Source organism: Mus caroli, chromosome 3, assembly GCF_900094665.2.
Source record: "Mus caroli chromosome 3, CAROLI_EIJ_v1.1, whole genome shotgun sequence".
NCBI lineage: Eukaryota > Metazoa > Chordata > Mammalia > Rodentia > Muridae > Mus > Mus caroli.
This window is the reverse complement of record NC_034572.1, coordinates 147149530-147161343: the sequence shown is the minus strand read 5'-3', so window position 1 is coordinate 147161343 and position 11814 is coordinate 147149530. Positions and strand designations below refer to the sequence as shown.

The window sequence follows — 11814 nt, the reverse complement described above, 5'->3', positions numbered from 1 at the left end:
AAGAGAAGAAAAGAGAAGAGAAGAGAAGAGAAGAGAAGAGAAGAGAAGAGAAGAGAAGAGAAGAGAAGAGAAGAGAAGAGAAGAGAAGAGAAGAGGATATATGGACATGTTCTGTCAAGATTGGGTGGGAATTTAAAAGTCAAAGGGTGAATTTTGGGTGAAGAAAGTAACACAGTCAAAGCTTCTCTCCCTCCCTCTCTCCCTCCCTCCCTCCCTGGCCCTCACACACACAGGCTCAGAGAAGCCCATGGAGCAGTGGGGGAGCCAGCAGGAAACACTGGTGGTGTGAGGCGCAATATTACACAGGCTCCCACTCCAGGAGGGGGCCCTGGCCAAGGCTTTCACAGGTGAGCCAGAGTTATCACTTAGAGGAAATGAGGTGATTTCCAGGGGACTTTAATATTCTTCCTTAATATACTTAGAAAGTTTAGTTAAAAGAAATAGGCAATGTCCATAGAGCTTCAAACATATATTTAGATTTCTTTCTACATATCTGGTAGGTACCTAAGCATAGCCAGGCTTCCCCAGATAAGCACTTCAATGCAGGAGTGCAGGAACCCCTGCCTGCCTGCCGCCCCAGCCTCCCCACCTCTGAGAGCACAGCAAGTGTTTCCACATCTCAGACAATGCCTTGCCAGCCTCTCCTCCACACACAGAGCCTGAGTCCAAAGCCAGGTAGATTCTTACCTGTGTATTAATCTTAGCTCTCTTCTCCCCCAGGTTTTAATCATTTCTTAGCTGGGTCATGGAAGTGGCTTTCTAAATGGCCCATTGTCTTTCCTGGCTCTCTATCATTTTGAATCCAGGACGACAGTTCATTCCACTGTTCAACAAATGGATGTCGTATGTCAAGAGACTTTTCCAGGAACAAAACACTCAAGGTCCTTGTTCTCACAGAGTCATGGCCATGACAACACAGTTATGATGTAATCTAGAAAAAGAAGTCTTCAGAGATGATAAATATTATAAAGTAAATGCAATTAGCATGTCAGAGAGTGGATGGAAAGTGGGGTTGTCGAGAGAGGCTTTGGGGCAGATCACCGTTGAGTTCAAAGCTGGATGACAAGGAGTGATCCATTGCTGTCTGGGAACAAAGCATTTCAGCAGAAAAATAACAAGATAACGTCACCCGGTGAACAGGAACACAGGTTTGGAACATTTCCAACAGAAGGGTGGAAGGAGGGAAGAGAGGGAAGAAGGGGGGAAGGAAGGCAGGAAGGGGGAAGGGCCAGTCCTGTGGCTCACATGCATGTGGAGAACAACCAAGCAGCAGAAAAGGAGATGCCTAGAGAAGCTGATAAGGTGACAGAAGTTGACTGGTGTGACATCAGGAAGCCAAGAGGGTTCTCTGGAGCAGAGAGGTCAGCTTGTCTGCTGCTGCTGCTGCTGCACAACTGTATAACAGTAGGCATTGCTCACTGAGCTCGGCAAGACAGAAGTCACTAGGGGCTCTCTTGAGATGAATTTGAGAAAGTGTGAGCAGATAAAGAGGAACCCTAAGAAGCATGTCTCGTGCGCATTCGAGTGCTCATGGGTGTGCATGTGTGTGTGCGTATGTTCATGTATATGCGTGTGTGTGTGTGTGTGTGTGTGTGTGTGTGTGTGTAGGCCAGAGGTTGGTACATCCCTCAGTGTTCTCCACCTTAGTTTTTGAAGCCGCTCTCTCACTCCATGTGAAACTCACCAAATTTCAGCGTGACTGACCTCCCCTCTAGCCCTAGGGTCCCTGTCTATCTCTGCTCCTGAGGGGTGAGATTATAGAGATACATTGACATGCCAACCACCTGACCTGGGTCCTGCTCCTGGTACCATACACACTTTACTGATTGAACCATCTCCCCTGCCCAATGCTTGCCATTTTAAAGTTCAGCCCCTTTCCTCTAGGATACAAGAGTTTTCACCAAGTGGCTCTTGGCAACTCTATAAAGTTATCTTCTCCCATCCTCCTGCTTCCCCACCTCCGTGGGAACTTGTGATCACCATAACATAAGTCACTTCCTTTACACACCTCACCCTCTCTGGTCTCTCAGATGTTACTTAGAGGAAGCACATCTAAGTATTTTCCACTGAAATATCCCATTCCCCAACACAAAACATACCCAATAGGGCAAATACCAACACATAACCCTTGGACTGTATCCAGGAGGCTTGTGATGGTCAACTGTAGTGGTGTCAACTTGTTTGGATTTAGATCACTGTAGAAATAAATCCCTGGACATGCCCTTGAGGGATTTTATACATTATATTAACTGTGGAGGAGACCCACCATATAGGCAATGTCATCCAGGCTGAGGAACCAGGAGACATCCAGGTGAGCACAGGCGTGGTGCTCACCCCTCTGCTTCCTAATTGGAGGCACTGTCAGACCACCCCAAGCTCCTGCCACCCCAAGAGACTGCGGGATGATACAATCTCCCCTTCCCCTGGTTTCTACTATTGGGATTTTAGTCTCAGCAGTAAGGCGGGCAATAGTCCACCTGTGCACCCGTAAGCAGCAAGGTGACTGCCACGGGGGAGGGGGGCTGTGCAGAGGACTGCCAAGGCTCTAACATGAAGACCTAACTGATAGTTAATCAATTATTCAACAGGCTCTGGAGTCAACCAAGAAACATACCTTTGGGAGTATCTATAAGGCTTGGGGTGGAAGACCCTGTCTCCACTCAGGGGCACTTTCCAGCAAGTGGCTCAGGGAATGGCCAGTACTTACCATTTGTTCACTCCTTGCTGGGTGAGGGACTCCCCAGGAGCCCTCCAGCCCTTCCTTGTCAGTCTGAGACTGATGAGACAGCCAGCTTTGGCCTGCTGCGCTACCCCTGGCCTCTCAGTCTCTCTCCACCATGCAGAGAGTCATTGTTAAACTACCTAGTCACACATGTAAGGCCAATCTAAATGCCCCTTTAAAAATCCATATGCACCCTATTGGTTCTGTTCCTCTGGAGAACGGTCAATATCATCAGCGTCGCCTCAGGTCTGTAGAATAAAACAGGGAGCTGTGGAACGATATCTAAACCTTTGGTGGGACTGCTGGTGTTCACTTCCCAGCATCCCCCTCTGCCCATCAGCCCTGGCTCCCACTCATCCCACCCCTCACACTGCACGCAGGCACACATGCAGGGTCCTGCTCACACACAGCTATTCCCAGGCTATTCAGATGTTCTCAAGCCTCTGACTTGAAGCCAGGATACTGACTCTTCTTGGTACATCAAGTACAAGCTGACAGGTTGCCTCTACTTTGAAGCTTTCTAGAACCTGGCCATTCCTTTTCCTGCCAATGCCATGTGCACAGTCCTCCACTTCCAGAGCCCTGTCTTCTCCACCAAATGCAGCTAGGCACTGATACCACACTGAGATACCACACTGATACAACACTGATATCACACTGATACCACACTGATAACAGACTCATCAGTTCAGCTGCAGAGGACCAGACATTCAAGACAATGAACGATTCACTTTTACCTCCTCCATTTTGTGACTTTAGAAAGGACTTGTCAACAAATGACACACAAATGACTTAAACTCTGCTCCAGATCAAGGCCGACTGTGGCCTCTTCCCAGGCAATTTTACATTTGTAGTTTGTTTTTGAGGGACTCTGGGCTTCTCCTACTGTAACTTTCCCTTGTGTTTTCTACACAGGGATTAACTCTGCCTTTGGATATTTAAATCCCTTTGTCAGGAACAAGAAGGACACCAACTATTCCAATTTAGACAAAACCCTGAGACCTGCATAAATTAGGGAGACAGTATTGTGAGGATAATTTGAGAAGTTCTCTAAGCAACACAACCCAGAATTCCTCAGACCTTAGTGAGGGTCTGTGTGTTCATCTCCTGGGCCTGAGCTAAGCTTTTCTCTCTGACTCTTGGCATTAAGGAGGGAACACAAAGGGGCTGAAGAGGTGGGGCTGAAGAGGTGTCTAATGGTTAGAAGCACTGGCTGGTGTTGCAGAAGATCAAAGCTCAGTTCCCAGCTCCCACATAGTGGCTCAAAACCACCTGTAACTCCAGTTGCAGAGGATCCCACCTCTGGTCTCTGTGGACACTGCACACAGATGGTACATATAAATGCATGCAGACACAGCATATACGCACATAATAAAATAAAAATCAATAAACCTTAATCAAAATCAAAGAATTGAATCACAGAGGCGTGACTCAGGATTGGAGAACACAGGAGGCTTCCCCACTCTCTGCTGAATGAGCTCCCCACACAGCCCCTCAGCAACCCCACACAGCCCCTCAGCTCTCCCCACACAACCCCTCAGTACCCACACAGCCCCTCAGCTCTCCACACACAACCCCTCAGTACCCCACACAGCCCCTCAGTACCCCACACAGCCCCTCAGTGCTCTCAGCACCCCACACACAGCCCCTCATCAGCACCTCCCACATACAACCCCTCAGCTCTCCCCACACAACCCCTCAGCTCTCCCCACACAGCCCCTCAGCTCTCCACACACAGCCCCTCAGTACCCCACACAGCCCCTCAGTACCCCACACACAGCCCCTCAGCTCTCCACACACAGCCCCTCAGCTCTCCACACACAGCCCCTCAGCTCTCCACACACAGCCCCTCAGCTCTCCCCACACAGCCCCTCAGCACTCCCGACAGAGAACTTCCCACCCCTTCCATTACAGTAGAGCAAGGAGTACATCTTACTAAATTCACATAAATAATATTACAGGTCTTTTGAGCCCTCCTGATCTGGATGGTGCTACACATGGGAGTTCTTGTTTATGTAGTCTAACACCTGGGCAGGGAGCAAAGCAGGGCTCCATTCTCATTCACTTCTCCACACATAAGCTGCACTCAGCCACCCCCCCCCACACACACACCTCCAAAAAGACCAGAAAAGCAAATAAACAAACCCAAACAACCCACCAGGCATCCTAACTTAGTGACTTAAAACACTCATACACAACTGAACTATTAAAGCTGTAGAAAAAGAAAAAGAAAAGCCCCACCTGTGTGCTGCTGCCACTGTGGTTGTTGGGCTCTTTGATTGTTCATGGTGGTCCTGCATGGGGATCAAAACCAGGGACTCTCCTAGGCCAGGCGAGCAACCGCTCTAGCTCTGAGCTCTGCTCCCCAGACTTCTTTTCACTTTTTATTTTGAGCTGAGGTCCTGCTCACTTGCTCTTGTTGACCATGATCCTCCTGCTACAACCCTTTCAGTAGCTTGGGAGTAGAGACTTGAACCCGCGTGCCCAGCTGAGCAAGAGGAGTCTGAACTCAAATGCCCACTGTCTTAGTCAGGGTTTCTATTCCTGCACAAACATCATGACCAAGAAGCAGTTGGGGAGGAAAGGGTTTATTCGGCTTGCACTTCCATACTGCTGTTCATCACCAAAGGAAGTCAGGACTGGAACTCGAGCAGGTCAGAAAGCAGGGGCTGATGCAGAGGCCATGGGGGGATGTTCTTTACTGGCTTGCTTCCCCTGGCTTGCTCAGCCTGCTCTCTTATAGAACCCGAGACTACCAGCCCAGAGATGGTCCCACACACAAGGGGCCTTTCCCGCTTGATCACTAATTGAGAAAATGCCTTACAGTTGGATCTCATGGAGGCATTTCCTCAACTGAAGCTTCTTTCTCTGTGGTAACTCCAGCTGTGTCAAGTTGACACATAGCCAGTACACCCACTTAGATGCTGGCACTAAGTTAGACGCATTAGTGGGCTTTGTACACATCAGTTCAGCAGTGCCCCCACAGCTCTCATTGTCTGTTGGGGGAAAAAAAAATCAAACTTCTCAGCTCTGAATGACAACCAGAGCCCCTCGGGCACTGTTTATTACAGAGCTTTCTTAGTCTGCTCCTGTACTGGCTCCCACCCTCTACGGCTGCCACATCTGCACCCACGCGCAGTGCTTCTGCAGGATCGACCCAACACTAACCGACCTTTTACGATTATTGAGTATAGAAGGCAACTTACGTGGCCTGGGAGTCCAACTTTTTCAAATGGAACAGGGGGAAAAAAAACCCATAATGATCAAATCACCCTTTTGTCAATATTATGGCGCTTGCTCCAGACAATCTATTTTAAGTAAGCAAGAGTAGATGAGGCAACCAGACAGGAAGTACTGTGCTTGTGCACAGAGGGGAGAGCCCAGCAGGTAGACAAAAGGGAGTGGTGGAGACTGCCTGAAGCCCTGGGGAGACCTGTACCCACAGTTTTCTCTACCCTTAGCTTGCTGTCATTAGACTGCTTCCTGGTGAGATTCAATGGCTGGAAGGGGAAGGGGGTGTCTCACTTTGGTTGCTTTCTCGCTGGCTCCTTTGAAGCCAGCCCTCCTGCTGTTCTGGGCAAGAGCTTTACCAGCGAGGACAGTTTCTTTTGTTCTTTAAGTGTCCCAATTACTTCCCTAGTAAGGGTCAGAAGAAGCCTGCTGCCTTCACAGCCTCCCAAGTCTCCCAACAGCTTGCTTCTGTGCAGGCCTGCATTCAGTCAGTCCTTAGGTGGTGGCGGGAGGTATAGCCACAGAAACACCTATGTGATGTCTGAAGTTCCACCCCCAAAGCCCCGAATTAAAGTTATTTCCTCACAGTGACTATCATGGGTGTTTGGAGTTTAGTGTGTCTGTGCGTGCGTGTGTGCATGTATGCGTGTGTGCATGTATGCATGTGTGTGTAATCGTGGACACACCACAGTGTGTATGTGTGGAGTTCAAGGACAACTTGTATGAGTCATTATCTTCTCTCCTCCACTCATCCAGCCCTGGGGATGGAACTTGGGTCCTCAGGCTCCGTGGCAAGTGCCCCTACCCACTGTGCCATCTCACAGGGTACTTAACCATGGGTCTATTAATCATAGGGATCTTTCTAAGGAGCGCATCATTAAGTTTTCTGGCACTGTGAGAATATTGTAGGGCGGGTTACATGAACCTGGATGCTAGACAATGCACACTACATCCATAGGCTAATGGCCCATAGGCCCATAGGCATATACAACTTATATGGCCTCACCTAGTGTTCCTCAGTCACAGACCTATACATCAAGCTACTGTGATGAATACTGTAGTGTTCTACTATAACCCAACAGTGAGAGCATGTGCATCTCAAAATGTCTACACAACGTGTGTTATAGATGAGGACAGCATGGTTATTGTGATGCCACCAGACAGGGACGTTTCAATGACACGTTGCTGTTGACCACATGATCCATAATGCTCTGGTATAACTAGTGCCATTCTCACGGTTCACTATTGACCAATATGTGGCCACATGATGGAACGTGAGTGTGGAGAGATCTCAATTTATTTCCATAAAACCAACCAGGCCTGTCTCATCTGCCTTCTCTATGGCTAGGAGAGGAACACTTGAAATTCATGTTTCCTCTGCCTAAATGTGACAGGTGGCTTACTATAACTGTTATTCTTGCCAAAGATTAATGATATTTAGTGGTCCCTGAGGGACAACAGGCTACTTTCAGTCCTTGTCAATTAGTTACTATGAAGCTTAAAGACCACTCTGAGCAAGGCTGCCCGCACTCCAGGCAACAGAGCACACTCACAGTATTACCACAGAGAGACTGACAGAGGCTCCAGACCCCTCCTAAGGAAGTGGACCTGTGGATGAGGAGCCTGAACAAACGGCCTGACATTTTACAGAATTAAAATAAGCTGCTTAAAGCTGGGAGATTTGTGGGAAATTGCAGGAACGGCTAGCGCACATCCCAATGATTGGCAAGTGCAAATGAGAGTGCTGATCATTATTTTGCACCATGGTTTATTATGACATACAACTGCCAAAAATCAAAGTCAAGGCCCAGCAGAAAACAGCTACCAGCTGCATAATCCTCTCCTGTTTAGCTGTTCCACCCACAGCCATGTCTCTGATTAGCTGGAAGCCTGAGAATGAAGGATAGGTTAAATCATAAGAGGGATAAAGTATTGGCTGAAATTGAAATGTCACACAGTGCTGGGGGAGGGGAGCACCAGCAAAGGCACGGTTATTTCCCTGGAGCACTCCAGTGTCCTGAAGACCCATGAGACATCGGAGGATGATGGTCTCCAAGACGGTCCTTGCTTCTGGAAGCTGAGTGGCACACATGCCTGGTGTGGAAGAGGTTGGCATAGCAACTTTGCATCGGCCACAGTGAGTCACAGAGCTCACAGACACACAAAATAGCCACCTGAATGCGTCTCGTCTCCACAGGGAGGATAAGCTGCACAAAGCATTTCTTGGGCTTTTTCTTTTGGCAAACTCAAGCTCTCGGTCTAGTGACTAAAGACAGATCCTTTGCTGAATGAGCACAGTGTTCATGATTTGAGGAGAGATTTATTCTCTGTATGTTTCCTACATAAGTAAGGTTACGTTCAGGCAGAAATGAGGTATTTGTCCCTGACAATAGACAAAATTCTCCATGTGCTACAAAATGACGTACCCCAAATAAACTTTTGGTGGTTGTTTTTTTTTTTTTTAAATAAAGGCATTCACTAGAAAAAAAGTCGTTTACCTTTTGGCAGTAGGTCCCTGGAAATCTGGATCATACCTCCTTGGGTCACCTGCATTTAAAAACAAAGATCTTTTAAGCATAGAAGCCAAGGAAGCAGCAAATAAATTAATATAAAATATTATCAAAGAAAGATCTTCTTCTTGACTGGCCCACTGCTCCATGCAATGGCAAATCCTTACTTTGTCCACTGAAATAATAGGTGTACCCTGGTCACACTTGTCATGATCTTGTCCTCTCTCTAGTGAGAGGCAAGACCACAGGGGCCACATACCCCAAATGTTGTGAAAATATCCTCCTGCTGAGAGCAACAACCCTGAAGATGGGGATGGGAGTCTGGGGGAGCCTTCAAAGCTGCTCAACAATCCTAAAATCTGCCATGGCCCAGTGTGGTTAAGGACCTCTGAGGTGCACATCCCAACTGGAGATGCTACTTATCCAGGTCTTCCTTCTTAGGAGCCAGTCCTCTGCCTTTCACTCAAGAAGAGCAGTTATCAGTCCTTGCTGACTTCTGCCCTGTTGGCTGTATATTGTAGACTTCTTTAAAGACCTACTGGCAGACATTGTTGTACTATGGTGGTGATATAATACTTCTATACTTGCCCTTTGGCCTTTGGACAAAGGAATGGCCTTTGTCTGTAACAAGTTATAGTACTGTGTTCTGTAAAGTTTCCTCTGACCAAAGGCCTGCAGTTGTAAACTCCAACCCCAGGGCTTCTCCCTGTGAGCCCTCCAACCTCTTCCTCTAGACATTTGGGTCTATTACAAAATTGGTCCTGAATCAAAGACAGGTTCTTAGAAGCATAGAGGAAAGCCTTCTGGTTGTCAGCAACTTGACTCTAGTTTCACGAAGTGGGAAAGCACACTGGAGAACTCAGAGGCTTCTGTGGGTGGGTACACGCAGGGCAGGGATGCAAAGGCATAGATTTGCAATGGAAATCCAGGAGCCAAGCAGCCCATAAATATGTACAAACCACCTGTGATGCACAGAACCATCTGAGGAGGTCCAGGAGGTGTATAAGGCATGGTCGGTCTTCATCTTAGAGAGCTGAGACTGCATACTGATGCATTCAGCAAGGCTGTGTCTACTTCCACCCAAACAGGGAATACTCCATATAAAACAATGACACACTAAGTCACACGGTGCCATGGTCTGAATGTTTACATCCCTGATTCCTGTTGGTAACAGTTGAAGCAATAGTACAAAAAAATGGGTCCCAAAGACAGTATAGCCCCATTTTTCTCAGTCCCTGTTCTGAGAAATCAAAACCTTCATGGCTGTGGAGAGGGGTTAGTGAGCCCTGGTGAAATGTGACTGAGTAATAAGGGAACCATAGATTGAATGGTAGCAATGCCCCCCTCCCACAATGCTCCACACAGGCAACAGATGCAAAGAGCTACCTGGTCTTTACAAAGCCCTCTCTCCTTGCATGTTAAGATACCATGTTCTCCAGGTTGCCACCTTTCCCTATGAGACGTCGCAGCAAAAAGCACCACCTTGGAATGAGCCAGCTGCCTTGTCCAGACACCAAACCTGCCAGTGCCTTGATCTTGGACTCTGAGGTGTCTAAAATGTATGAAATAAACTCTGTAGTCAGAAACTACAAACTATCAAGTCTAAAGTATTTGATAGAACAAAAGCAGGTTTCGGTTAGAACAGAAGTCAATTTAGATGTGGTAACAACCTTAAGTGCATGCTCAAGTGCGCGCATGCGTACGTGCACATCCATAGAGAGGAAAAAGGAACAGTTTGAAACTAGAATTCAGTCATATTTATTGCAACTCAATGAGTACCTGCTGTGTGCCTTGTGTGGCCAGAGGCACTACAGTGGACAGGAAAGTGAATGAGTTACACTCTGTCTTCAACACAAGGAGAAAAATACAAACCTATATTATAGGCAAAGTATGGTCAATAGAGGCACGCAAGGACAGTGTTGTGAGTTCTAGGGCACTGGTGCCATAGTCAGTGGGAGTTTCAATAAGGAAGGCTCACAAAGCAACCACATTTTTAGACAATAGGCAGAAATAAAACTTGTAGAGACAGATAAAGTGAGAGAGATGGCCATGAAGAACATTTCTGTAGGAGTGATGGACAGGCCAGGTACCAGAGCGGTGGATAATGGGATAGAAGGACCACAAAACAAAGCTGAATAGGTAGTGTGGAAACAGAATACATATAGACAAAAAATAGGGTTAGAATTTACTTCATACATTATAGACCACAGGGAATCAGAGAAAGACTTTCAACAAAGTAATGAGATAAGAGAAACCATGATAAAAAGAACAGCCTAGGACATACAGTTCCATAGGAAAGCACCTGCCTGGCATGCACAAATCTTTGTGATCCATCCTCAGCATCCCCCAAAAGCAATCTAGCAGTCATGTGCAGGTTGCATTGGTGAACATAATCCAAGGAGATGAACTAGGAGCCTACTGCGGTGACAGCAGTGAGAAGGGATGTGAGTCACTGCCAAGTTGTGATGGAGAAGAAGGAACGTGAGATTCAAGTTCACAAAGTGCAGGGATATAGATTAGGGGCTGGACTTGGGACTCTGGAGCAGCTCAGTGCTACTCATGAGCAGTTAACTCGGGCCAGGTCATGTCACTCTTCAAGTCTTTGTGTCCATATTCTCAAACAAGACTAATGCTGTATCTATCCTATAGGTTAACGTGACGGTAAATTAGCACTGGTCCAGGAATTAAAACAGTTTATGCCTCTTAGTAAGATGCATTAATGCTTGTTAGAAGTGCTATAATCACAAGTGAAGGACAACCATAACCTATTAAATATTACTATTTGGAAGGTAAAAGATATATAGCAAAGATGCTCCCAAATCAAATGATTCCAGGTTCTCTGGGATCTAGTTTCATTTCTGTTGCTAGAATTAAAATATCCCGACAAAAAGCATCCTAGTGATTTATTTAGCTCACAATTCCAGACTACAGCTCATCCACCGTCAAGAATAAAGAGAATTGAATGCACACAAGCTCACTTTCTTTTGCTAAGCTCAATTTCTCTATACTTATATAGTTTGTGATTTCCTGCCTAGGGAGTGGTGCTTCCCACAGTGGGTTGAGTCTTCTCACATCCACTAACTGAGAAAAAAACGCCAAAGACACGCCCACAGGCCAACAACAAGCAGGCAATCACCCATTGAGATTCTCTTACCAGGTGGTCTCTGTTGTATCAAGTTGACAATTAAAGCTATTTTCTGAGATCTTCTTTAATTTCTTTCTTCAGAGACTTGAAGTTCTTATCATACAGATCTTTCACTTCCTTAGTTAGAGACACACCAAGGTATTTTATATTATTTGTGACTATTGTGAAGGGTGTTGTTTACCTAATTTCTTTCTCAGACTGTTTAT

The 11814-nt window shown here is 46.7% G+C and overlaps 1 protein-coding gene across 3 annotated transcripts in view; it reads right to left on the bottom strand.

Moving 5' to 3' along the window:
- Slc44a5 (solute carrier family 44 member 5) overlaps window positions 1-11814 on the bottom strand; it is a 295928-nt gene that overhangs the window by 101230 nt on the left and 182884 nt on the right. For 2 of the 3 annotated variants that reach the window (XM_029474880.1, XM_029474881.1), the window contains one exon: window positions 8452-8500. In XM_029474880.1, coding sequence (XP_029330740.1) covers window positions 8452-8500 — 49 coding nt within the window. Of the gene's footprint in view, window positions 1-8451; window positions 8507-11814 lie in introns of those variants that run through there. The other variant, XM_029474882.1, reaches the window with a different exon arrangement.